This window comes from Plecotus auritus, assembly GCF_963455305.1.
Source record: "Plecotus auritus genome assembly, chromosome: 8".
NCBI classification, from domain to species: domain Eukaryota; kingdom Metazoa; phylum Chordata; class Mammalia; order Chiroptera; family Vespertilionidae; genus Plecotus; species Plecotus auritus.
Genome location: NC_137782.1, coordinates 87,462,400 through 87,489,393, shown reverse-complemented (window position 1 = coordinate 87,489,393; position 26,994 = coordinate 87,462,400). Strand labels below are relative to the sequence as shown.

The 26,994-nt window shown below is 41.1% G+C and overlaps 1 protein-coding gene across 3 annotated transcripts in view; it reads right to left on the bottom strand.

Moving 5' to 3' along the window:
* SLC9A8 (solute carrier family 9 member A8) overlaps window positions 1-26,785 on the bottom strand; it is an 86,649-nt gene extending 59,864 nt beyond the window's left edge. The window contains exons 1-4 of one of the 3 annotated variants that reach the window (XR_013961380.1): window positions 26,616-26,726; window positions 24,586-24,764; window positions 18,211-18,291; window positions 4,513-4,571 (exon numbers count right to left, since the gene is read on the bottom strand). Coding sequence is in view for 2 of the 3 variants with exons in the window: in XM_080683374.1 (XP_080539500.1) it covers window positions 4,513-4,571; window positions 18,211-18,291; window positions 24,586-24,764; window positions 26,616-26,641 (345 nt within the window). In the remaining variant the exon portion in view is untranslated. Of the gene's footprint in view, window positions 1-4,512; window positions 4,572-18,210; window positions 18,292-18,913; window positions 19,046-24,585; window positions 24,765-26,615 lie in introns of those variants that run through there. The other 2 variants (XM_080683374.1, XM_080683375.1) reach the window with 2 other exon arrangements.
* Between the last annotated feature and the right edge of the window lie 209 nt (window positions 26,786-26,994).

Below are 26,994 nucleotides of genomic sequence, written 5' to 3'. Positions count from 1 at the left end.
CTCTGCCATTTTCCTAAATCTGACTGAGATAAGAGTCCCCTCCTGATGCCCTCACAACTTGGGACATGGCTATGAAGCCAGTCCCTCACCATGCTTCCAGACTCAAATATTAAGTGCAATTATGAAAGGTATTTCTAGATATTGCCATCTTTGGTGGAATGAAATAATAGTTGGATTTTCTATATTAACATATTTCTCTAATTGTTGGTGGATTGGGGGAAAACATATTGGCCTTCAAGCCCAAAATGACTACATGTAATACACAGTCTATAAAATACTGCAAAATTAGGCCATTTTTCTTTTATATATATATATATATTTATTGATTTTTTACAGAGAGGAAGGGAGAGGGATAGAGAGCTAGAAACATCGATGAGAGAGAAACATCGATCAGCTGCCTCCTGCACACTCCCTACTGGGTATGTGCCCGCAACCAAGGTACATGCCCTTGACCGGAATCGAACCTGGGACCCTTGAGTCCTCAGACCGACGCTCTATCCACTGAGCAAAACCGGTTAGGGCTAGGCCATTTTTCATATGAAAATTTCTATGCCACAATCTTGACAGTCTGGTTTCTTATAAAAATTCTCTATTCAAAAGAATAACTAAATGTATTCTTACAAATGTACAGCTGTTACCATAAAGACTAAAATAGCATTTAAGAAAGGCTCAAAATAGAAGCAAATGATGACTTCTGATTAAGTCTTAAAATAACTCCCTGTACAACAAGTTCATGACTCAGGCTGGGACCACGTGAAAAGAAACGGGCTGATCTCTGGGTTTGTGGGGCAACCAATTCTCGGGATCTGTGCAGTGGAGCCACCGTACAGATTCTTTTGGAGTTTCAGAAACTAAACCTTCCCTGGGGAAAAGGAGAACCCACCTACAATGGATTTCGTAGTGTCCTCCAGCCCCAATTCATGTTCACCTGGAACCTCAGAATCTGACCTCATTTGGAAATCAGGTCTTTGCAGATAGAATTAAGGGAAGGATCCTGATAAGGTCATCCTGGATTAGGATAAGTTCCAAACCCAATGACAGTGTTCTCATTAGGGATAGAAAAGGACACTCAGACACAGAGAAGGCCGTGTTAAGATGGACTAAGGCCGAGACACAGCCAAGGAATGCCTGGGCCACCAGAAGATGGAAGAGACAATGAAGGATTCTCCCTGGGAGCCTGGATTTGCTCCCTAAAGGCTCTGCCAACACCTTCATTTCAGATTTCTCGCCTCCAGAACGATGAGAGAATAATCTCAGTTGTTTTAAGTCACCCAATTTGTGGCAATTTGTTACAGCAACCACAGGAAATGCATCCACCACTTTACGGTGAATAGTGTTTCAGAAAGGTCCCTGGTTTCTTTTAGCAACATCTCCCCCAAAATAGTCTGAGATGATTTTTGGTGGCACTTGAGAAGTGTGTGTCAAATACCACTGACGCTGCAGACTGAGAAAGTCAGTCCTTTTGGATTCTTTTTCAATCCCAGTTAAGTCAAAGCCACCTCAGTCAGATGCAACAGTGAGTATAGCCTCTCTCCAGTATGCTGACCTCTCTGACAGGCTTGACCTTAGAGACTTCAGTATTCCTTTTTTTAAAATCATGTTTATTTATAAAAATGATATTGGTTTTCCACTTAAAACAGTACTATGATGTTTCCTTTAAAATAAAGTTCATTGCAACATTATGTACAACAGTCAAAAGGTGGAAACAAAACAAGGGTCCATCAACGGATGAATAGATAAAGTACCTACATGGAACATCATTCAGCCATAAAAAGAAAGGCAGTTCTGATATATGCTACAACATGGATGAACCTTAAACAACATGCTAAGTAAAATTAGTCAGACACAAAGAGCTAAATATTATATGATTTCACTTACATTTGGCAACTAGAATAGGTAAGTTCATAAAGACAGAAAGTAGAATAGGGCTACTAAAACAAAAAAGAATAGAAAGTAGGGAGGGCCCAGCCGGTGTGGTTCAGTGGTTGAGCATCAATCTATGAACCAGGAGGTCACAGTTCAATTTCGGGTCAGGGCACATGCCAGGTTGTGGGCTCAATCCCCAGTAGGGGGCATGCAGGAGGCAGCTGATCAATGCTCATCATTGATGTTTCTATCTATCTCTCCCTTTCCCTTCCCCTGTGAAATCAGTTTTAAAAAATTATATATACATACACACATATATATTTATATAAAAGAAAATAGGGAGGGAATGGGGAATTGTTTAATGGATTGAGTTTTCACTAGAATGATGAAAAAGTTCTGAAAATAGTGGTCATGATTATACAACACTGTGGCTGTATTTAATGCTACTGAATTGTACAATTAAAAATTGCTAAAATGGTAAATTTTATGTTATGTATATTTTACCACAATAAAGCTTAAAAAAAACTGCTACAAAAATGTATATAAATAAAAAAGCAATTGATTTAGAGAAATATATTGAACATACGACAATACAGGTAGAATGCAGGCCCAGTGAGACAGCCTGAAAATAGAACTTCTTGGAGAAAAAAACACCAAGCTCCTTGCTTTTCTTATCTCCAATTGCTCCCTGCAGCACCCAGGTTCCAAACAGGTGTCCTGCTTCCTGCTTTGGCGTTACACAAACACTGGTCTTCCAGGAAGCCTGCCTCTAGCACCCCCGCTAGAAACCTTGCCCTTTTCTGAGGTCAAGCATTGGTTGCCTGGATGGCTCTGCAGGCACTTAATTCATCACCCAACTTTGGCTCACTTGTCTGTACTATTAAATGTATTACTATTATTTTAACTTGAAACATCTGTAAAAATAAATTCACTAACACTGAAGCATATAAAACTAAAAGTGCGAGATAACCTGCCCTCTTCTCCTCTCACAACTCAGAGCAGGGGTCACAACTCAAAGGTTTCCAGGGGCCACATGGTGTTACCAGGGGAGCAGCTGTCCCTCAGTGCCTTGTATCTCTGCGGAGCAGAATGCAGGCTGCTGTTAAGAGAGCTGCTTTTTCAAGAGAAGCTAGGAGTTCAGATTTTTATGTGAAAATTCCAGAATTTTATATGAATTAATAATATTTAAATATAGAACAACTTTAAATTGTTTTTAAATCAATTTAAATTTTGATTAACTGCTTTTAAATCAAATGAAACAAAATGTGTTAGGTACAATTCAGGCTCTGACAAGCCTAGGAGAAAAGAAAGGGTTCCAGTCTGCACCCACGGCCTAGGACAAGCCCCAGCAAGGATGGTTAAATTTAACAAGTTGCAGGAGGCAGAGATACTATTCACAATGTGCTCCAGTGGGGCCTGCCCAGCCTCTGCTCAGCTGAGGGGGGTTCTATACTATTAGAAGCTGAATATACACTTGAGAATTCATTTAAACATATAATATTTCCTGAATATTATGTATAACAATTTCAAATTGTGCTTCCACAATGGTCATATGGCTTGTTTTAGAAAGTTTATACACTACAGCAGCGGTCGCCAACCGGTGGTCTGCAGACCACTGGTGGTCTGTGAGGTCCGAAAGGTTGGCGACCGCTGCTCTATAGCTTAGCAGGCAGATTAACCCCAAGGGGAGCTCAAATGTGATAAATGTTAACCATCCAATTCTTTAATATTTTGAAATGGACCTTATTTCCATTCACAAATTCAATTTTGTAACACACTTGTTAATTTCTCTACTCAATATGAATGCTCAAGTTTAAGTTTAAATTCAAGTTTCAATTAGTCCTTATGCCACAAGATGATGCTCACTCTCTAATGACCACCGTGTAAACACAAAGGCATGGACATCCACAAACTGAGGCCAGCATGGTGCCATGGAGAAAATATAGAATATACAGGACCAGAGGGTGTGGACACATGACTCAACTCAGCCACTTTCTAGTTCTGTGACATTGGACATATCCCGACTTCTCTGGGCATTACTTTCCTCAACTGTAAAAATGGGGTGATGATAATACTCAATCTATCTCCCATGGATATCATGAGCTATAGTTTGTAAAGCATTCTGTAAGCTCTACAGTGCTGGACAAATATGTTTTATTATTCTCAGCTGTGAGAATAGAATTAATTGGGAGCTATCAACATTGTTTAATATTTAACACTAATCAGAGCCCTGTCTAGTGTGGTTCAGTTGGTTGGAGTGTACACCAAAAGGTGGCAGGTTCGATTTCCAGTCAGAGCACATACCCAGGTTTTGGGTTCAATCCCTGGTCGGGGCATGTGAGGGAGGCAACCGATTGGTGTTTCTCTCTCTAAGATTAAATAAATAAATAAAATAATGCTAATTAGAGCCTTCCCTTAAGATTATAAAAATGTGCATAAATAACATAACATTGAGTGCTCCATGTTAACTTGAAACAGATATATGCTTTAAAAAAGCTAAGTTGTAAAGGTATCAACCCTAATCTAATAGAATGTTAAATAATGTGGTAATATAAACTCCATTGATAAGAAAGCCATCATAACTATCAGTGTTGCTAAAATTAAGAACAACCCAAAAAAACATAATTATGTTAAAAATGAACCTACCTTCCAATTTGCCAGTTTTTTAAACTCTATAATTTTTATAACTGCTCCCATGAGAATACCTAGAAGAGAAAATGTAAGTTTAATATAAATTTAAGGTATGAGAAAGATTAGTCAGGTTTATTATTCTAGAGAAAGTGAGTATTATTATGTCTCTAAATGGCTTTTATGAATTTCTGCAAGTTCCATGTCTGAAAACATAAGAATGGAAATTAGTGTGAAGTTTTATGAGTTACATGAGTTTCTCACTTGCATCTCAGGCAAACATACTATCATGAAGTCTACAGAAATCTTGGGGGAGAAACAGCTTTACAAAATAGGACCCAGGAAAAGTCTGCCTGACACAGAAGATTTAACACCTTTCATTTTTCTATTTTTTTAAATTTAATAAATCTTTATTGTTCAGATTATTACAATTGTTTCTCCTTTTTCCCCCCATAGCTCCCCTCCACCCGGTTCCCACCCCACCCTCTGCCCTTACCTCCCCCACACTGTCCTCATCCATAGGTGTACGATTTTTGTGCAGTCTCTTCCTGCACCCCCCATCCCCTTTCCCCCTGAGAATTATCAGTCCACTCCCTTTCTATGCCCCTGATTCTATTATATTCACCAGTTTATTCTGTTCCTCAGATTTTTAATTCACTTGATTTTTAGGTTCACTTGTTGATAGATATGTATTTGTTGTTCATAATTTTTATCTTTACTTTTTTCTTCTTCCTCTTCTTTAAGAATACCTTTCAGCATTTCATATAATACTGGTTTGGTGGTGATGAACTCCTTTAGCTTTTTCTTATCTGTGAAGCTCTTTATCTGACCTTCCATTCTGAATAATAGCTTTGCTGGGTAGAGTAGTCTTGGTTGTAGGTTCTTGCTATTCATCCCTTTGAATATTACTTGCCACTCCCGTCTGGTCTGCATACTTTCTGTTGAGAAATCAGCTGACAATCGTATGGGTGCTCCCTTGTAGGTAACTAACTGTTTTTCTCTTGCTGCTTTTCATATTCTCTCTTTGTCTTTTGCTCTTGGCATTTTAATTATGATGTGTCTTGGTGTGGTCCTCTTTGGATTCCTTTTGTTTGGGGTTCTGTGCACTTCGTGGACTTGTAAGTCTATTTCTTTCACCAGGTGGGGGAAGTTTTCAGTCATTATTTCTTCAAATAGGTTTTCAGTATCTTGCTCTCTTTCTTCTGGCAAATTCAGATGTTGGTACACTTGAAGTTGTCCCAGAGGCTTCTTACACTATCTTCAACTTTTTGGATTCTTTTTTCTTTTTGCTTTTCCAGTTGAGTGTTTTTTGCTTCTTTGTATTTCAAATATTTGACTTGATTCTTGCTTTCCTCTAGTCTGCTCTTGGGTCTCTGTATGATATTTTTTATTTCAGTCAGTGTATGTTTAATTTCTAGTTGGTCCTTTTTCATATCTTCGAGGGTCTCTCTAAATTTATCGGCCTTTTCTAGGATATTCTTGAAAAACCTTATAACCATGGTTTTGAATTCTATATCCAGTCGTTTGTTTTCCTCCATTTCTTTCGTTTGTGATCTGTTTCTTTGTCTCCGCATTTTCGTTGCTTCCTTGGGTTGGTAGGGTAGCTTTGTGTGCTAGGTTTCCAATATAGCCCAGTGGGTCGGCCTCCCCAGTTAACCTGAGGTGGAAACTCTTGGTGCACCCCTTTGTGGACTGTGTGTACAGCCTTGTTGTAGTTAAGTCTTGATTGTTGTTGGTATCACTGGGACGAATTGACCTCCAGGCCAGTTGGCTGTGAGGATCAGCTGTGTCTACGCTGGGAGAAGTTTGGTGCTGGAGACAGCCTTATAGGATCAGACTTGCAAAATTGCAAAAGCCTCTGTGCTCAGCTTGGATGGGGCGGAGTCTCAGGGCTGAGCAGACAGTCTTGGCTTCCCGTCAGCCCTGCCCTTGCGCGTGCACCTCCAGACCTCTGCCTTCCGTGGCTCCTCTGAGTTTCCACCTGGCAGTTCAGATTCCCCCTGTAAGAGCGTGGGTCCCCAGGGGCTCGCCCGAAACTGCGGTTCAGTGCAGTCAGGAGCTTCTGACTCCCTTCCGCTAGGGAAAGCCTGCGGCAACCTCCGCATTCAGTCTTCTCTGCGAGCACTCGCGCACGCGCGCCTCCAGACCCCTGCCCACCATGGCTCCCCTGAGTCTCCGAGTCTCTATGTGCCTTTCTCTCTACCTGACAGTCCAGACTTCCCCTGTATGAGCCTGGGTCTACAGGGTTTCGACCGGAACTGGGGTTCAGTGCAGTCGGAACTGGGGTTCAGTGCAGTCAGGGGCTTCCTTCCCCCTCCCGCCAGAGAAAGTCAGCCAGGCACTCAGCTGCCCTTCTTCTCTATGCGTGTGTCTCCGTACCTCAGCCCTTGGCCGCTCCTCTGATTCTCCGTGAGCTCTTCTCTTTCCTTCTAGTTGTAGAATTTCCACTCAGCCAGCCTTCCTGTGGTTCTGGATGATGTCCGTTCTGTCTTTTAGGTGTAGTTTTGAAATTGTTGTGTGAGGCAGCAGTTTAGGTGCTTACCTATGCTGCCATCTTGGTTTCTCCCACCTTTCATTTTTCTACATCCACCCATTTTCAATGTGAAATGGGAGAAATCTTACAAGCTAAGTTTGCCCCTTAGTCCTACCATTTTCAAAACTGAACCCAAGATCACTTTCTCAGACTCAGATGGCAGCCCAATGTAGAGTATTTAGTCAGAGATAAAACCAAATGCTGAAAATAAGTAAAAATCTGAAATTCCTGGAACAAAACAGACCATTTAAGTTCAGGCATGTTTCCATAAAGCTGACAGTTTCATTACTCTCTCATAAAATAATTCTCAAACAAACATCACGGGTACAATTTATGACTGCTGTGTTATTCACAAGGTAAATGATTCTCAACCCTGTTGGCTCATCAGAATCACCATGGGAGCTTTTTATAAAATCGAGACACCATAGCAGAATTCCAGACCCCTGAATCACAATCTCTGGTAGGGGGTGACACAAAGCAAGTCTGAAGACCACTGTCATAGACACTTAATGACAGACTTCCCTTTCCCATACAGAGGAAGGAGCTTTCCCCCATCAAATACAGAAAACTGAAGAAACAGACCTTCTTGGGAGGGGTGAGGAGACAATATGAGGACATAGAAGTTTATTGAGAAAAGAAGCTGTACTAACACAAATTGTCATGGAGAAGGAGGGACTTGAGGTGAAGAGAGATGAGCAATTTTAACTTTATAAACCTCTATACTATTTGAATTGTTATATATTATTAAAAGAGTAATAAAGTTACTTTGAAAGAGAGACCAAGACAAAAGAAATCTGAGCAATAAAGGGAATCGACCATATTTGCAGAACAGCAGCCCTCTCCAGCTAGAGTTCCCCAGTTGCTTCTTTTTCCTTATCTCTTCAAATTGTGTATACATTTTAAGGAGTTTTATACAAATTTTTTATCAAGTAACTAGTTCATTAATACTCTTAAAATGTTATATATATAAAAAAAAGTCCCTTTTGATGAAATCCCACTCCCACTCTCATCTTAACTCTCTCTCTTCCTGCCCCAAGGTAACCAACCATCTTGACCAGTTTGATGAATATTCTATCAGACCCTTCTCTAACCCTTTACATATTTATATTTAGACATATAGTCCTGGTGTGTGTGTGTGTGTGTGTGTGTGTGTAAACAAGGCACACCTAGTGTATTTATATAAAATTTATGGTGCTGTAATGTATCTTTCTACTATTTGCTATTTTGCTCAGTGTTAAGTCTTGATCTATATATAAAAATAGACCAGGGATTATTACATGGAAATCTGCCTCATTCCTTTTAACAGTTCTACAGCAAAGCATAAAAATGCCACAGGTTGAATAGATATTTCTGCAAAGGAGATATACAAATGGCCAACGAGTACATGAAAAGATGCTTAACAACATTCGTCATCAGGGAAATGCAAATCAAAACCATAATGAGATACCTCTTCATACCCACTAGGATGGTTATAATTTTCAGAAACACAGAGAAACCGGAACCCTCATACATTGATGGTGGGAATGTAAAATGGTGCAATTGCTGTGGAAAACCAGTTTGGCAGTTCCTCGAAAAGTTAAATTGAGTTACCACAGGATTCAGGAATTCCACCAAGACAACTGAAAGCATACTTTCCTACAGAAACTTGTATATGGATGTTCATTGACAGCATTATTCAAAATAGCCCAAAGGTGGATACAACCCAAATGTCTATCACGTGATTAATGGATAAAAAAATGTGGTATATCCGCACAATGTAATATTATCTGGCAATAAAAAGGAATGAAGCAGTAATTCATGGTGCAACGTGGATAAATCTTGAAAACATGCTAAGTGCAAGAAGCCAGACATAAAAGGCGTATTTTATGATGCATTTAAATGAAATATCCAGAATAGGCAAACCTATAGAGTCAGAAATGATTCCTAGGATTGAGGAATAAGGCTTTGGGGGCAATAGCTAAAGGACATGAGGTTTCTTTTTGGGATGATGAAAATGTTCTAAAGTCAGTTTTTAGAATGGTTGCACAATCCTGTGCCTATACTAAAAAACACTGAATTGTACAGTTAAAATGGGTAACTTGTATGGTATGTGAATTATATCTCAATAAAATTGTTATAGGGGAAAGAGAGAAATGGGGAGTGACTGCAAATGGATAAAGGGTTTCTTTTTGAAACGACGAAACTGTTCTGGTCTTAGATGGTGGTGGTGGTTTCAACAACCCTGTGAATTGTACACTTGGAAACTCTGAAGTTTATGGTATGTGAATTACATTTTAATTTTTTTAAAGTCACGTTTTAAAAACTAGTCCCCCAGCCCTGACTGGTTTGGCTCAGTGGATAGAGCGTCAGCCTCCGGACTCAAGAGTCCCAGGTTCGATTCCGGTCAAGGGCATGTACCTTGGTTGCGGGCACATCCCCAGCAGGGGGTGTGCAGGAGGCAGCTGATCGATGTTTCTCTCTCATCGATGTTTCTAACTCTCTATCCTTCTCCCTTCCTCTCTGTAAAAAATCAATAAAATATATTTTAAAAAAAACCAACAACAAAAAAAACTAGTCCCCCAATGATGACTGTCTCCAACTGTTTGCTATTATCAGTGGTGCTGCAATGAACATATTTGTGCATGCCTCTTGTGTAACAGTGTTGCCCTAAGGCGGATCCAGAGACAATGAATGGCATGAGCTTTTTTATATCTGAAAATGTTGCCAAATTGTCCTCCAAAGTGGCAGTACGGCTTTTCACCAGAGCAATCCCCACATCCTCACCAACCCTGGAAAATCATCAGACTTTAAACATTTCTGCCAATATGGGGGCAAGACACTGTACTTTAAGGTTTCAGTTTGCATTTGCAGTCAACCTGCCTTCAGTAATCATTCCTGAATACCAGGAAAGCTGAACCTCTTTTCATGGTTTCAGATTTCACTTTTAAAGCTAGTGTTTTTCTGCTCTACTAAAACCTCAACTTTCGTTTTCCTTTGTAAATGTACACCAAACTTTAATACCATGACTAACACTTGTAATTACATATGAAACAGTAACATTTAAAAATCAAAAATTATTCTATTGCCTAAGCTTGTTTTTATATTCTTACGAAATTCGTGCATGGGTACAGTCCCTAGACCTGGCCTGCAATTAGGGCCATCTTCCCCAGCTGCCCGCAGCCAGCCCTGGCCCCACCACCACCACCCACCCCCAGTTCCCCGTTCGCCATCAGGTGATTGGAGCCTGCTGGCCGGGGGGAGGAACCGAGAGGTCAGCCGTTCCACCCACTCACCGGCCTACCCCCACCCCCACCACGAGTTGCCTCTGTGTGTGGGGTGACTGGTGGAGTGGGAGCCTTGGCCTGGTGCCACCCGTGTCCCCCACCACCCACCCCCGCTTCCCCGTTCGCCACTGGGTGATCGGAGCCTGCCGGCCAGGGAAAGGGACCGAGAGGTGGTCAGTGCACCTCATAATGACTGGTCGAGTGGTTGTTCTGGTTGTTCTGTCATTAGGGTCAATTTGCATATTACCCTTTTATTATAATAGACTAGAGGCCCGGTGCACAAAATTCGTGCACTGGGGGGGGGGGGGTGTCTCGCAATGTCAATCCCCCTCCAGTGTCTGTGGGACCCCAGGCCTCGACGCACGGAGTCACGGGACTCGCCTCCACACTGTGTGGAGCTGCACACGCAGCCCTGCCCACCCGTGCACGCCTGCTACGCACGCAGCCTCCTAGTGATGGGTTGTTACGACGTGAGGGCATCACGGCGTGAGGGTGTCATGACCACATAGGCTTTTATTATATAGGATAGAGGCCTGGTGCATGGGTGGGGGCTGGCCTGCCTGCCCTGATGGGGGCCCCTGAATAGGGTGGGAGGGTCCTTGCTGGGAAGCGGGACCAGCTGGGGCAAGGGGCTGTGGGGTTTGCAAGTTGGCCACACACCGGATCAGGGTTGGGGTCCCCACTGGGGGGCGGGGCCGGCTGGAGCAAGAGGCGGCAGTTGTTCTGGTCTCTGGTCGTTCTGGTTGTTTCGCTGTTTTGGTCGCTGGGCTTTTATTATATAGGATTTATAAGGCACTGGAAATCTTTGTAAAATATGATATTATTATTACTACTAGTACTATTATTATTATTGCTTGAGTAATCCTTTTGAGAAGTCCTAGAACTAAACTATGGCACAGCATTAAATTGGAAAACTATTCCTTTACCTTTTGAGATTCAGGTCCAATGTTAGGAGAAATTAATTTTTACCACACAACTGGCCACCAGGTGGAAATAATACCCTAGATACAATTTTGTATATTCCTATCAGTAAAAAGAATTTGAGCATGCACTTTCAAGTTACAAATGTGTATTATTATAAAACATTGCTACTATATTACTATATTTTAAAATATACACAAAAAATAGAAATTGTAAAAAAGTGAGATTAAAATGAAATAGAAACATAAATCCTACTATTTTCTTTTGCCCCCAATGGATCTTCATGCACACACTTCATTATGGACACTACTGAATTAAAACATCAGAAACAATTAATAATGATTTGTTGAGACTCTTCTCCCAGGGTTTGTCATTTCAACTTATTTCTAATCCTCAAGAGAATGTTGCAGGTAGGAAGGCTCAAAGAGTTTAAGAAGTTTGTCTGACAGCTCAGGGCCAGCAAGTGACACTGGACTCACTACTGGCTCCTGAGTACATTCTACCACCTCATGATACTGGTCTAACATGACCACAGTAAAATACCAGTGTTCTTGATAATTAACATTACAGGAAAAATGCTTAAAATGCATTAATTGTAATAACAGGTTACAAAACAGTACTGTGAACATGATCCTAGTTCCCTTAAAGAATATACTAGTATATGCACACACATATTTATTTGCACTGTGTTAAAAATAAACACCCAGACACACAGTGCAGATAATTTTGAAAATCCAGTCCTTGATTCTACTACTTATACTAAAGTAGATACTACTCCAAAGATACTCTAAAAGACAGAAGACCTGCCAGTAGGATGGGAATCAGTACCTCAGGGTTGTCTGTCTATCTATTTTCTGGGGGAAAGGCTGTTTAAACATTTTGTTTTTAAAGTAGCTTACTTCTTCAAAGGAATGGTATTCCTTACTAATATGAAGAGAACACTGATATGGTGAAAGAGGAAATTTATAGAAATCAGCACCAATATAGCCAGTTTCAGAATGCAATTCTTTAACAACTTTTTACTTTTAAAATTTAGACTACCTCACCTGGCTGGCATGGCTCAGTAGTTGCGCGTCAGCCTATGAACCAGGAGGTCATGGTTTGATTCCTGGTCAGGGCACATGCCCAGGCTGTGGGCTCGATCCCCTGTGTGGGGCGTGCAGGAGGCAGCCAATCAATGATTCTCTCTTATCATTGATGTTTCTATCTCCCCGTCTCTTTTCCTCTCAGAAATAATAAAAAAATTTTTAGACTACCTCACTATTCTGGCATATCTGGGAGATTTAAATATAAAATACAGCTTAAATGCTGAGACAAGAGATGACCATAAAACTAGGGAAGTCAAGGCAAGGCTCCAGGCAAAAGCAGGAAGCTATTACACACGAGCACACATTTAGCTAATGGCAGCAAAACAGCAACACGAACTTCCAAGAATAAATTATCACCTCCGATCTGTGTTTCCAGAAACATGGAGGCGAAAAGTCTGTGTTAGCACTCTTCCTTAGAATGTGACAGCCTGGAGAATCCTCTGTCTAATGCAATCATTTTGTCAATCTGACAACCAGTTTTGGCTTCTAAGATAGCTACTCTAATACCAACACATGAATATCTGTTTCTTCTCTAATAAATCAAACACCTAAGACTCAGGGAGAGTTACCTGTGGAACATCTTAAGTTGCATCAACATTAGACTCTGAGTCTAAAAAGTAATGAAAGCTATTACAGTTAGGAGCCTCCCTTTAAGTTTCCTTTAAAAACATTTTTAATAACTTAAGTACAATTGGAATATAATTACTGTATTTGCTTTTTTTCCAGAATTATTTTCAGTCAATAATTCAGGAACTGAATGATTTTTCCTCATCTTCCACTCAAAACCCTCATCGACAAAAAGAGCACTACTTAAAAAAAAAAAATCCTTTAGTCAAAACAAGAAGGAATTGTCCAGTTGGTGTGGCTCAGTGGTTGAGTGTCAATCTATGAATCAGGAGGTAAAGGTTTGATTCCCAGTCGGGGCACATGCCCGGGTTGATCCCGTGTGGGGCGTACAGGAGGCAGCCAATCAATGATTCTCTCATTGATGTTTCTATCTTCCCCTCCCGTTCTCTCTTTGAAATCAATAAGATTATATTTTAAAAAAATAAGAAGGAATTACTATAATTAAAAACACAGATATATTTAAGAAGGTTATGACAGGGAGCACTTTTGTGTATTCTGTTCACTCAATGATCCAATCAAATCCAGTTGTAAGTTAAAACCAGGTTTTCTATCAGCGGTATTCAGGCTAAACATTGGCATTGGAAAGTCAAATTTCCAAGCCTAATTTAACCCCATTCTGGCCTTTCCCTGCTTTAAAATAAAGTATGATTGTGAAAAAAGTCTACACCTGTTTTTGCTACATATGACAGAGGACAGTGGACAATACAATTATTCTTTTTCTTGCCTTATAAATTTCAGTCCTAAATCTGTAAACACTGAATCAGCCCTATATGGCCAATGAAAATAAATATATGAGCTTATGTAATACATGGAAAGAATAGTAAAAAGGAAAGAACACGCAAAAATGATATAAACTTAAACCAAATAAAGTCATCTAATTGATATATATGTCTATAAATGGTTTGGAAGAGAATGAAGCACGATAAAAACAGGTGAAATTGTCAATGAAAAGGATTTTTGTATAACTGTTTAACCGTGCCAAAAATTTATTTTTTAAAAAGAGGCCCAAATTACAGAATTTCATGAAGTATATAAAGTATCTGAAAGCTTTGAACAAGGGCCAAGGAAGTATCTTTAGAACATCATGTTAATATTTTTTTTTTATTTTTATTTTTTTATTTTTATTTTATATATATATATATATATATATATATATATATATATATATATATATATATTATTGATTTTTCACAGAGAGGAAGGGAGAGGGATAGAGAGTTAGAAACATTGATGAGCGAGAGACATCGATCAGCTGCCTCCTGCACACCCCCCACTGGAGATGTGCCCGCAACCAAGGTACATGCCCTTGACCGGAATCGAACCCGGGACCCCTCAGTCCCCAAGCCGACGCTCTAGCCACTGAGCCAAACCAGTTAGGGCGTTAATATTTTTTATAAAAAATAAAAAAAAGTCTCAAGATTCATTTAAAAATACAAAAAACATAAGGGAGAAATGTGTCTTTACAGTATAGTTAGGTCCTTTTCTATAACAAGACTTTCTTAGGAACTTTGAAGGCTTAGCCATCACACAAAAGGCCAATAATGTCTCTAAGTGACTGTGGACTTCTGTACTTCTGGCTAGAAAAGGTAGGCTGGGAAGTTTATCCTGAAAGAATGAAGACCCCATTTTCTCTGGCAGCTTCATCTTGGGTTTTTTTGGCACAAAAGTTGGAAATTCTTGACATGGTGAATATCTCAATATTTTGTTACATTTTGCTCCAGTACTACAAAAGTTCTCCTTCAATTTACACAGCTTTATGAAATGCAGAACTATTTTGATAGTTTTGTCAGCTTTTCTAAATTCTAACCAAATGTCCCTTAATAGAATAAAAACTACTTCTGACCCCAGCACTCTCCCTAGTAGTTCTCTTAGTGTTCCAGTCACCTGAGTTAGCAAATAATTATTGGAAATAATTATTTTCCCTTATCCCTCCCAAGACCTGCCTGTACAGTCTACAGTTATTTCTGCAATATCAGTAAACATATGAATCTTGTGGATGGAGAGCATTGGCTGATCCCCAACACCATTCCTCCCCCCGCCCCCCGATGCCCAGTTCTGGGGTGGCCATGTGGTCAGAAGTCATCAACAACTTCTGGTGAAACCAGGGAGAAGAGGAGGCCACCTTGCCCACTCTGCTTGCTACTAGAAATATGATTGTTTATTTGTTTGTTTAATTGATTTTAGAGAGAAGAAGGGAGAGGGAGAGAAACATCAATGATGATAGAGAATCATTGATTGGCTGACTCCTGCCCGCCCCACACTGGATATCGAGTCCATAACCCGGGCATGTGCCCTGATCGGGAATCGAACTGTGACCTCCTAGTTCATGGGTCAACACTCAACCACTGAGCCACACTGGACAGGCTCTGTTTGCTACTGTAAAGACAGTAAGCCTGAAGCTATGAAGACTTACCACATGGAGAGAGCCTGCCCAAGAGGGAAGCCAAAACAAAGGGAAGCACTGTTGAAAATGGAGAAAAACAAGGAGACTTGACCCAGCTAAATATGAAGCTAGCAGCACCTGTGTGTGTTTTTTGTTGTTGTTGTTCTATGAACCAATGGGTGTGTAACTCAACCCCCACCAATTTATTTCCTTTGAGTCAGTCTGAATTGATTTTGTCCTTTGAATGGAAAGAGTCCTATCCCATATCAATTAAGATGTTTTTAGCTGCAAGTAAAAATGGTTTAAACAATAGATGTTTAGCATCCTATATAATAAAACCCTAATATGCAAATTGACTGAACAGCGAAACGACCGGCGGAACTACTGGTCACTATGATGCGCACTGAACACCAGGGGGCAGCTCCTATGTTAAGCATCTGCCCCCTGGTGGTCAGTGTGCTCCCACAGGGGGAGTGCTGCTCAGCCAAGAAGCTGGGCTCACGGCTGGCAAGCACAGCAGCGGTGGCGGGAGACTCTCCTGCCTCCGTTGCAGGCGGGCAGTAAGGAGCGAGGAGTCCCAGACTGCGAGAGCCCTGGACTGCAAGAGGGATGTCTGACTGCCGGCTTAGGCCTGATCCCAGGCGGACATCCTTCGAGGAGTCCCAGACTAGGAGAGGGCGCAGGCCAGGCTGAGGGACCCCCACCCCCAGCGCACAAATTTCGTGCACTGGGCCTCTAGTCTCATATAAAAGGCAGCTCTGAGATAAGTAGCTATCAATTCAACAAACAAAAATGCAGTCAATGCCCTAGCCAGTTTGGCTCAGTGGATATAGCATCAGCCTGCAGACTGAAGGGTCCCAGGTTCGATTCCGGCCAAGGGCACATACCTGGGTTGCGGGCTTAATCCCCAGTGTGGGGAGTGCAGAAGGCAGCCAATCAATGATTCTCTCTCATCATTGATGTTTCTATCTCTTTCTCCCTCTTCCTTCCTCTCTGAAATCAATAAAAATATATTAAAAAATTAAAAAAAAAATCTAGGCTTCTCATCTGTCCCCTGGCAATCCTTAGCATTCTGGCTTTTGTCTTTGAGCCACAGGGGCAGCAAGATGCTGCCAGTGCTCCAGGCATCACATCCTCATACAATAGCATCAAAGAAAGGGAAAATTACTCTTTCTACCAGAGAGGAAAAGATTTTTCCTAGAGCCACCACTGAGCACCCATTCCCTTGGTCTCACTGGCCAGAACTAGATTTTACACTGCTTTGCTACCTCTATCCCTCTTTGGCAAAGGAGAGTAAAATTATGATGGCAAAGACCAGTCTTGACTTGGAGAGGCCCATCTTCTGTGAGCACATTGTGGCAAGACACTTGATCAAAATAAGGGTTCTATTTTCAAGGAAGAAGGGAGGAAATGGCTCTTGGGTAGGCAACCAATAATGTATGCTGTAAGTCCTAATATAAGCACATGCAAGAGATAGTGAAAAATTTGACATTCCAAACCAAATAATAATACCATCATTTTAATTTCCATGTGCACACACTTAAATATGCACCAACTATATTTATTATTTTTAAGAAACTATGAAAACTGACTGCAAAACAGTAAATTCCTTGGAATGGCTTTTTAAAGTCTTTGCTGAAATGCCCCAGAATAATAGGTATTAGCTATGTAGGTTATTTTCAACATGCCTAATATAGGAAAAGGAATGTTAATGAATGATCCTCCCATTCTTAGAGCTCTAAGGCTATCTTGTTAGCTAAGGCTGTTAAAATCTGCCATGGGGTACAGCTGAAGAGCCCGCTAAATAGAGAACAGGAACTCTTTTGAGCAAAACTGGTTTTCAACTCTACTACAGGTCAATCTATACAGTGGTGCCTCTTCCGTAAAATATGGCATCACTGGGGGTCATGAGGCTTAGATGAAATGGCAATGCAAACACTCCTAGGCCAGAACCTGGCACATAGTAGTCCAGGGGAAATATAGGAGGGCTGAACCAGGATGGTAGGAGCACAGGTGGTGACAGGGGGAAGGAGAATGAACAGAGTCTGAGAGTTCATTTCCAAAGTTAACCTAAACCACAACTAGACAGTGAAAGAATTACTAAATATACTAAACAAAATGTACAAGAGAAAGAAAATTAACTTAAAGCATCAGCAGTGATAAGAAAAAAACTAAATATCATCAGTATGCCCGTAAGTCACTACATTATAACCTGGTAAGAGTTTTAGCTGAACTTAGTAAAACCTTGTTTACTATGTCTTAAGCATCCCCACCAACATTTTCCTCTTGATCTTAATACTCACTGAAAATAAGGTCTCTGCTTCTTCCTCCACTAACCACTTCGATGAACGATGAACGTGCATGTGAGCTCACACCTGTTATTCCCTTTAAATAGAGGCTAATTATCTTAAGAGTTAAATGCCACAGGAAACAAAGGAGAGAAATTCGAGGTAGAATGGAATGCTCTCTGAAGACTTTAGATCTGACTCTGACATTAAAGTGAGCCATTTCTCTTTCCTAAACTGTAAAGTGAGAGCCCCCATTGGCTGTAAAATTCAGTGCCACTATGAATTAAAGTGCCAATTACTTGTCTTCGTTCAGTAGAATGTTAGCATAACCTAGTAGCAGAGGTCAATGTGCCCCAATGTGTTCTAGAAGTAGAAAAGGCCTTCAAGCTGTACTGAGGGGTTTCTATGTGACCTTCATGAGGTCATCTCCCCTCTCTGAGCCACAATGTCCTCACCTGTAAAACGGGATCATAACACCCTCATGGCAGGTTGCAGTAAGGATTAAATGAGATCAGGAATGTACCACATTTTTTGTGGTTCCTGGCAGTAGGAGGCACTAAAAAAATCATAGTTATTGCTACTGCTTTTATTAGACTCACCAATAAGCACTTACCTAAAGAAACAACAGCAACACTCTCTGGCAAGAAATGTAATCTGTATCGAATCAGTAAATGCACCAATATAATGCAGATAGCTGTAGGAAAAATAAGACATTGTTAAAACAGCACATTTGAAATGATAAATACCAAGTTCAAGGCAATAATTACTTCTGGAGGGCTGCCAGGGAAATAAACAGCTGTCAGTGAGACTGTAAACCTCAGTGGCATTTGCAATCTCTTATTTCTTTAACTGGAAACTCACAGTGTTTGTAACATTTTCTCTATACTTCCTTACAACTAAGAGCATCCGACCTCTAATATATTTCTAAGCAATTAAAATTATTCAAACTTCCCAGATTCTAAGAAATGGTCCTCAACTTTATTGAAGTAGTCATCAACTGGAAACTCCAAATAGTGAAGACCGAGTCAATGAGATCAATCACTTTTTGTGACTATAATATGCTGACATGAATTATTTTACCACCTGGTGGATTGGTTCTCTAACACAGAGGAAAGTGAGGGTGTTTTATAAACAGAACAAAGTAAACGCTTTGGTTTGGTGATAAGAATGCCAGAAACCTAAAGATGGGGTACTTGCTCTCCAGCTGGGTACTGGGGCTCCCACTGGTTGAGGGCTCCCCATTTGCCAGGCACTGTTCTGAGCACTTCCAAACGCTGTCTCATTTGACCCCCAAAACCCCTTTTAACTATTATTACCATTCTCTCCTTTGACTCTAGATGAGAAAACTGGGGCTCAGAGGTCACTTCACTGGGAGATGCTGCAGGGTGGAGCCAGATTCCAAACTTGTGCTCTTAACTTCGGGCACCCCCACCTTCCTCCTGGCTGCCTTCATGCCTCAGTCACCAAAATACAAATAATGTCTGACTTTACTCACGGAGGTGTTGTCATGAAAGAAAAGAATATAAAACTATTTAAAAGGAGTAAGTATTTCTGGATCCGCGCCCCCCCCCCCAAAGTATACTTTTACATAAATAATTCCTAAATGTAATTTCATGGTCCAAGTGTTAATGTGCATGTCTCTTTTTGTTAGGCATCTAGGTGGTATACTACCTCCTCAATCAAAGTATCATCTTAGTAATACTAAAAAAAAATTTTTTTTTTTTTTTGTAAAAAGAAGTCTTTAAACAATCTGCATGGCTTTTAACTGGCCACCCTCAGAGCCACATTGACAAATTAGATATCTTTAGTTCCACCAAAAAGCACCAGGTGGCCAGAGAAAGGAAATAGTTGTAAATATAGAAATTTTGTCCTCTCATTCTGTGCTCTAAACCAGCAGTTGCCAACTGGTGGTCCGCGGACCACTGGTGGTCTGTGAGGTCCGAAAGGTTGGCGACCGCTGTTCTACACTATCAATCTGTGGTGTTATTATAAATATTTAACCTATTTAGAAAAATCCTACATTAAATACTAAGAGCAAGAAGAAAGTTCCAGTGCATAATCATAACGTGACCAAAGCATGCCTATTGTCTAAAAAGACAAGCGCGTGAGCACATAAGTAGATAGATAATAAATTAGGGAGCTGAATCAGTTTCTGATCCTTTTTTACACCAAGCTGGATGAAAAAATTAATTTAAAACATGTATTCTCATAAATCAAACCATCTGCATCTTTCAGAGCAAAGGGGGAAACTATTAACAGAAAGAGCTAAATATAGGGCTCAAGGAAGGTCTTTAGCCATTAAAGAGAATGAGGTCTGAAAAAACAACCCACAGGATGGGAGAAAATATTTATAAATCAGATATCTGAGAAGGGTCTAGTATCCATAATATATAAAGAGCTCTTACAATAAAATGAAAACAACACAATTTAAAAATGAACAAAGGACCCGAATAGACATTTCTCCAAAGATATATAAACGACCAATAAACACATGAAAAGATGCTTAACATCATTAGTCATTAGCAAAATGCGAATTAAAACCACAATGAGATACAACTTCACACCCACTCGGATGGCTATAATTAAAAAAACAAAACAAACTGGAAAATAAGTGTTAGGATGTAAGGAAATTGGAACCCTTGGGTCTTGCTAGTAGGAATGTAAAACAGTGTAGCCAGCTAGCCTCTATGGAAAAATCTGGCAGTTCCTGAGAAAGTTACATAGAGAATAACCATTTAACCTAGCAATTCCACTCCTAAGTATACATCCAAGAGAAACAAAAACTTATGTCCATACAAAAACATGTACACAAATGTTCATAGCAGAACTATTTACAACAGTCAACAGGAGGAAACAACACAAATGCCCATCAACTGTGGATTGGATAAACATAACGTATCCTTACAATGGACTACTATTCAGCCATACAAAGGAATACAATTCTAACACTTACTATAACATGGGTGGACCTTGAAGACATAACGCCAAGTGAAAGAAGACAAACATAAGAGATCATATATTATATGATTCTATTTGTATAAAATATTTTGAGTATGCAAATTCTTAGAGACTGAAAGCAGAATTTTATGTTTACCAGAGACTGAGGGGAGGAGTAAATGGGGAGTGAAAGCTTTTAATGGGTATCGGGTTTCCTTTTGGGGTGATAAAAATGAACTAAATGGTGGTGATATAGTAAATGCCACTGAATTGTACACTTTAAAGTGGTAAATTTTATGTTATGTTTATTTTAGCACATATATATCCTTTAAAAAGGAAAAAAAAGAGGATGAGGTATATAAAAAACACTAACTTGGAAAGACCTCCAAGACATTCTGTGAGATGAAAAAGCAAGCTATAGGACCCCATTTATATTAAAATAAACAAACCCCAAACTATATGTGCCTGTATGTGTATATGTGCTTACGAATGTACAAAAGTATATACACAATACAAGTATATGTTTCCAAGTTCGCTTGGGGGGCTAAAAAAGCAATAGGAACAAAAACTTCTATGTGGCATGGAGAGTATGCATACCACAAGTTAAAGTGCTTCCAACTTTTCATGCTTGAAGCAATAATTATGTAAGCTATATTAAAACACAGACGTGCCAATTTTAATAACGCTAATAAATTTAATGGCTCATAAAATGGATGTATCAAATGATGCTAATTGCTAACTCTAGTGAAGTCAAGTACAGTGACTCACCATTGTTTCTGCAGAGTCAAAGTTTAGCAAGGGTTAAGTATATATAAGTCAACAGATTCCAAGCTTCTAAAAGTCAAGAGTTTTGGCATCCCTTCTCAAGAAAGAGGAAAACAATGTAATAATCCTTTCCCACCCTTTTGGGACACAAATGTTACAATTTCATTTGAATGACTAACATAGTAAACAAAGTGGCAAATGTGTTCCAGGTTAGTAGTTCCTGAAGAATGAACTATGGACTGATGATTTCCCTCACTCACCAGAGTTCATGTAGTGAGTTAGCAAGTTACCTATTAACAGTATTTTTTTTTTGTACTTTATCAGACATATCTAATCAGGAATATACAATAATTGTGTTATCTTGATAATATACAAGAGCAGAGGAAAAATGTCTTCAAAATTACTTAAAAAGCATTCCTTTCTGCTAAAGAAATGTTGACCTGCACATAAAAAGTAGAGATTCCAACTCATAAACTGCCAAGAATCTGATTAGGTGAAAATGGAACCTGCGTGACATTAGTGGGACTCTAGAGTCTAGGTTTATGAACTGTTTGAAGAGAAGACAATCCAAGATAAATATACAGCACTTTAAATACAGTTCAGTCCTTTCTGGCCCCAAACATGCATTAACACTGGGCAGAATTTTGCCTGGATGAAAAAGCACATTAAAAAACCTGTTTTGTGGTCTTGGCACAAAATAATCTTAAATGCTACACATCCTGAAAATTACTTTGAAAATCTTACTTATGCTTTTCACCCTCCTGTGAAAAAAGTGATTACAAAACAAAAGCTTTTTTTTTTTTTCCAGGCAATCCTTTTCTATTCTCTAATATATTAAGCTGACAACAATGTAAATAGATTAATAATACTTCAGGATTTAAAGAACTAAAGATTTCTTGATCAAGAAAATAACTGCTTTTCTTCTTTGTATTCAGCTACTATATTAAAAGAAAAAGAAAACAAAACAAGAATCCTTGATTGTTGAAGTAATCCCCTAGAAACAGAATTTAATTACATTTACAGGATAAAAGATTACCTAGGATAGTAGATCTATATGAGACATTGTACACTTGAGCATTGTTGGTGGGAATGTAAAATGGTGCAGCCTCTGTGGAAAGTTTGGCAGTTCCTGAGAAAGTTACACAGAGTAACCATTCACCCAGCAATTCCACTCCTAGGTTTATACTGTTTATCCAAGAGAAAGAAAAATATATGTACACACAAAAATGTGTACACAGCCCTAGCAGGTTTGGCTCAGGGATAGAGCATCGGCCTATAGACTGAAGGGTCCCAGGTTTAATTTCGGTCAAGGGCACATGCCTGGGGTTGCGGGCTCAATCCCTAGTGGGGGGTGTACAGGAGGCAGCCAATCAATGAGTCTCTCTCATCATTGATGCTTCTCTCTCTCTTTCCCCCTCCCTTCCTCTCTGAAGTCAATAAAAATATATTTAACAAAACAAAAAAACATGTGTACACAAATGTTCATAGCAGAACTATTTACAATAGTCAACAGGTGGAAACAACACAAATGCCCATCAATTGATGAATGGATAAACATAATGTGATGCCCTTACAATGAAATATTATTCAGCCATACAAAGGAATACAATTCTAACACAAGCTACAACTTGGGTGAACCTTGAAGACATGACGCTAAGTGAAAGAAGCCAGATATAATAGTTCTTTCTGTGTTTTGTTTTGTTTTGTTTTTAACTGATGAGAGACAAGGATGAACCCTAAGACTTTAAATAAAATTACTGTATTATTGCACCAAACTGTTGCTGGTTCAATTCTTGATGTTTCTCTATCATCAATGCTTCTCTCTGTCTCCCTCTCTCTTTAAAATCAATAAAATATATCTCCTATATAATAAAAACCTAATATGCAAATTGATTGAATGGCGGAACGACCAGTCGCTATGATGCTCACTGACCACCAGGGGGCAGATACTCAATGCAGGAGTTGACCCAGCCCACAGGTCCCAGGTCAGCCAAGGTGGGAGCCAGAGCGCCCCCACCCCCCATCTCCCCACAGATCAGCCCTGATCACTGGCCAGGCCTAGGGACCCTACCTGTGCACAAATTTCATGCACCAGGCCTCTAGTATATATATAATTTTAAATCCTCACTTGAGGATGTTTTTTTCCATTGCTTTTCAGAGAGAATAGCAGGGAGGGATGGAGGAAGGGAGGAGGAGGGGGAGAGAGAGAGAGAGAGAGAGAGAGAGAGAGAGAGAGAGAGAGAGAAACCGATGTGAGACAGACGCATTGACTGGTTGCCTTCCATATGCGCCTTGATTGGGGAAAGGGGTGAACCTGCAACTGAGGTACATGCCCCACAGGTTGAGAACCACTAGCAGGGTCGCTTAAGACCATCGGAAAACACATATATTTACATTACGATTCATAACAGTAGCAAAATTAGTTATGAAGTAGCAACGAAAATAATTTTATGGTTGGGGGTCACCACAACATGAGGAACTGTATTAAAGGGTCGAGGCATTAGAAAGGTTGAGAACCACTGCTCTGTAGTGTCTGGAAGGCACTGAAGTTAATGCCTTTTATCTAAACTTCTTGACTGATGTCTGGTAATCTGGCTACTAGCCTCTAGTTCCCAGATCTTAGGTATGCCGATCACTTAACTCTCTGGGCCTAAATTTCCTCACCCGTTAAAGGAGGAGGTTGAACAAAATGAGATTTTAAGTTTGACACAGTGAATCTGTTGAAAGAAAATATTACATAATAACAGCACAGGTGCTATACAGATATGGTGAAAGCCATGACCATGGTTAATGAAATGACAGAGGTTAAGGATAACAGTGTGCTAGGGCAAGGGCACCTGATCTTTTCCTCAGCAGCAAAACCTTTACATAAAATTTTACACAGAAGCTTAATAGAGATGAGACAAAATGCTACTCTGGTCAAAGTCAGATGCCCTCCCATTTGACTGCCTCTACTTCCTGCTACCATACACACACAGACTTCCATGAGCAGAGTTTGAAATCCACTAAACTAGATGTTCAAGGTTCTTTCTAGGTCAAAAATCTTTAATTCCTTCTTCCAAAGGACATCTAAGATATTTCAAAAAGGGCTCTTCAGAATTTTTAAGCTCTATGTTTTTATAAAGAAAAAGAAGTACTCTACTATAATGTTATGCACTATCATAGTCCCTCAGTCTGAAGTGAAAACCAAATGGAGGGTTTGCCAAAGTAAGCAGTGGTTTAAAGGTGGTTAACCACACAACACACACAGACACGCAAGATGGTAGATGATGGCGACTGCATTCACCTAGGACAAGGAGGCTGAAGAAAATAGTCATGCCACTTGACTGTTCCTCCTGCTGAGCCTGCTCCCCTGTCTGCACAGGGAGGATGGGCTTGGCAGGGGTCGGGAGCACCAGTTTTGTAGTGACAACCAGGCTAGTGTGGAGGGTGACATTGAAAGCTTCATGAGTTGTGTTGGGAAACCTGTTGGAGGACACAAAAAGGAGAATTAGATCAAGGAAAAAGGGCTCCAAAGTATCCACACACAAAGCCAGAGAAAACATGGCACAGAGCTTTATAGGAGTCATAAGTCTTGCAACCAACAGGCAGGCCTTAAGAAAGAAACTGATTACAAAATGTCCTGCCTGCTGCCACAGGATGGTACCAGTGTCCTCAGGTGCTTCCGAATGCAGCCATTTAGAGGACTTTCGGGGCCTGCGTAGAAACCATATGCCACCTGCTCTTTGGCCATAATGGGGGATTTAATCAGAGGCAAACTGGAATCTCATCACTTCCAAGGTCCAACATTATTTACTTGGTGCCTTTATTTCTCGTTTACATTCTTTTCCTTGGATTATATCCACAAGTTGAAGAAGCCACCCGAATTTGCGCAATTGGTGATCTGGTTGGAATGCCCTACCCTACTTTATAAGATCCTTCTCAGATTTCAAAAGGTTCAGTGTAACCCCCTCTGTAATACCCCGCTCTGCACCACCGCTTATGTTCCCTACAGCTCTCTCCTCACGTGTTGGGATTGTACACTAGTGCACTATTGATACAATAGTCATTGCAATTGTGATTATAACAGCTAATGTGTATTGAGGCTTGCTTCATTCCAGGGGCTAGGTAACATACAACCTCTCATTTAATAGGCATAACATGTCTGAGGTGGATACTCTTACTTTCCCTTTTATACCCATGAACAACAGAGACTCGGAGAGGCTGTATAATTTGGACAATGCCTCAGTTAGTCAGTGGCAGAACTAAGCTTTGAGACAAACATGAAATCACTGGTTCATGCCACCTCTTTTACTTTGTGCAGCTGAGGCACAGTTTAGTGTCTGGGACAGAGCGGATGCTTAACAAATAAGGTGACTAAATGAAATGACCATCAGCCAAGAGACATATCGGAAAAGTTGACAGGTGAGGGAGCCAAATTTCAAATTCACGGGGTTCCCTGTGAATTTTTATATACTCATTCCACACACATAGAAAGGGTATCTATAACATGCAATACACTGTGCCCAGCAGGCATGGAGATGGACTAAGAGTGGTCGCTCCCCAGAAATACCTGGGGGATAGGAACCCCGGCCGCCCCCATTTCATCTTGTTTGGCCAGCCCCCTTGCTCTCTATACTCCAGGCACCCAGCCTGCCTTTCTGTCCCTCAAAGGCACTAAAGCCTGTCTTGCTTCTGGTCTCTTGCACTCTCTGTACCCTCTCCTATCCCTCCTCCTGGCACTGGCACTCCTTCCTGAGAAGACTCCCCCATCCTAACACTATTCCACTTCCTTCAGAGCACTGAAATCTTGTCTATTTATGGTCTTTCGCTACAAGAAAGTAAGTTCCCAGAGGGAGGCTCCTGGTTTGCCTCTTTCACTAGTATGTGCCCAGGGCCTGAAACATATAGATGGCCGACAGTTAATGAATGAATGAAACTCAATGGGGACAGATGTAGAAAATGATCTCTACGGTGGAGGAGGCGACTGGCTAACTAGGGGGTGAGGGTGGGGGACTTCCTGGAGGAGGCGGAGCGCTCCGTAATAATCAGAAGACAGGAAAACTGGGAAAGGGAAGTTTGGGTTGCGGGTGCCGCTAGACGGCTTTCGAGGCCTGCACTGGGCGGCCGATTCCCAGCCTGAGGTTCCGACCTCAAGGAGGCCGTGTTGGGCCCAGGCCCGTCCCTCCCCCTCTCCTCGCAGGGGCCGGCAAGATCAGTCCTAGCCAACCAGCACAAGGAGCTCCTCCTTCTGGGGACAGGGGGCGGCCTGAGGCGCTAGCTGTCCCGCTGGGGCCCAGCCCTATCGCCTCCGCCGCCCCGGAAAAGCCCACTCACTCCTCTTCCGCCATCTTCTGCCCCATCCTGCGGAGCCTCCAAGACCACCGAGTTCGGAGCCGCGGGGCTAGCAGGGCCCGCTTTTGCTTCCGGCTTCCGCTGAAGGCGCGGGCCAGCGAAGAGCCGGGGGCGGGGCCTCGGCAGCGCAAGGGCGGCCCTTCTGTCCCTCTGTCTCTATAGCCCGGGGGTAGGCGGTGGCCTATGAGAGGACAGTCCCCGGGGCTTCCAGGACTTCGTGACCTTCTGGCCCACGTGGTTTTGGCTTTTCCCCACCACTGGGCGGGGACGTTTTGAGGGAAGCTCCTGTGAGGTCAATGTCAGTTACTCTAGCTGAAAGCTGGGAAGGAAGCTTCTAGCCTGGGCTGGCGGAGGGACCCCA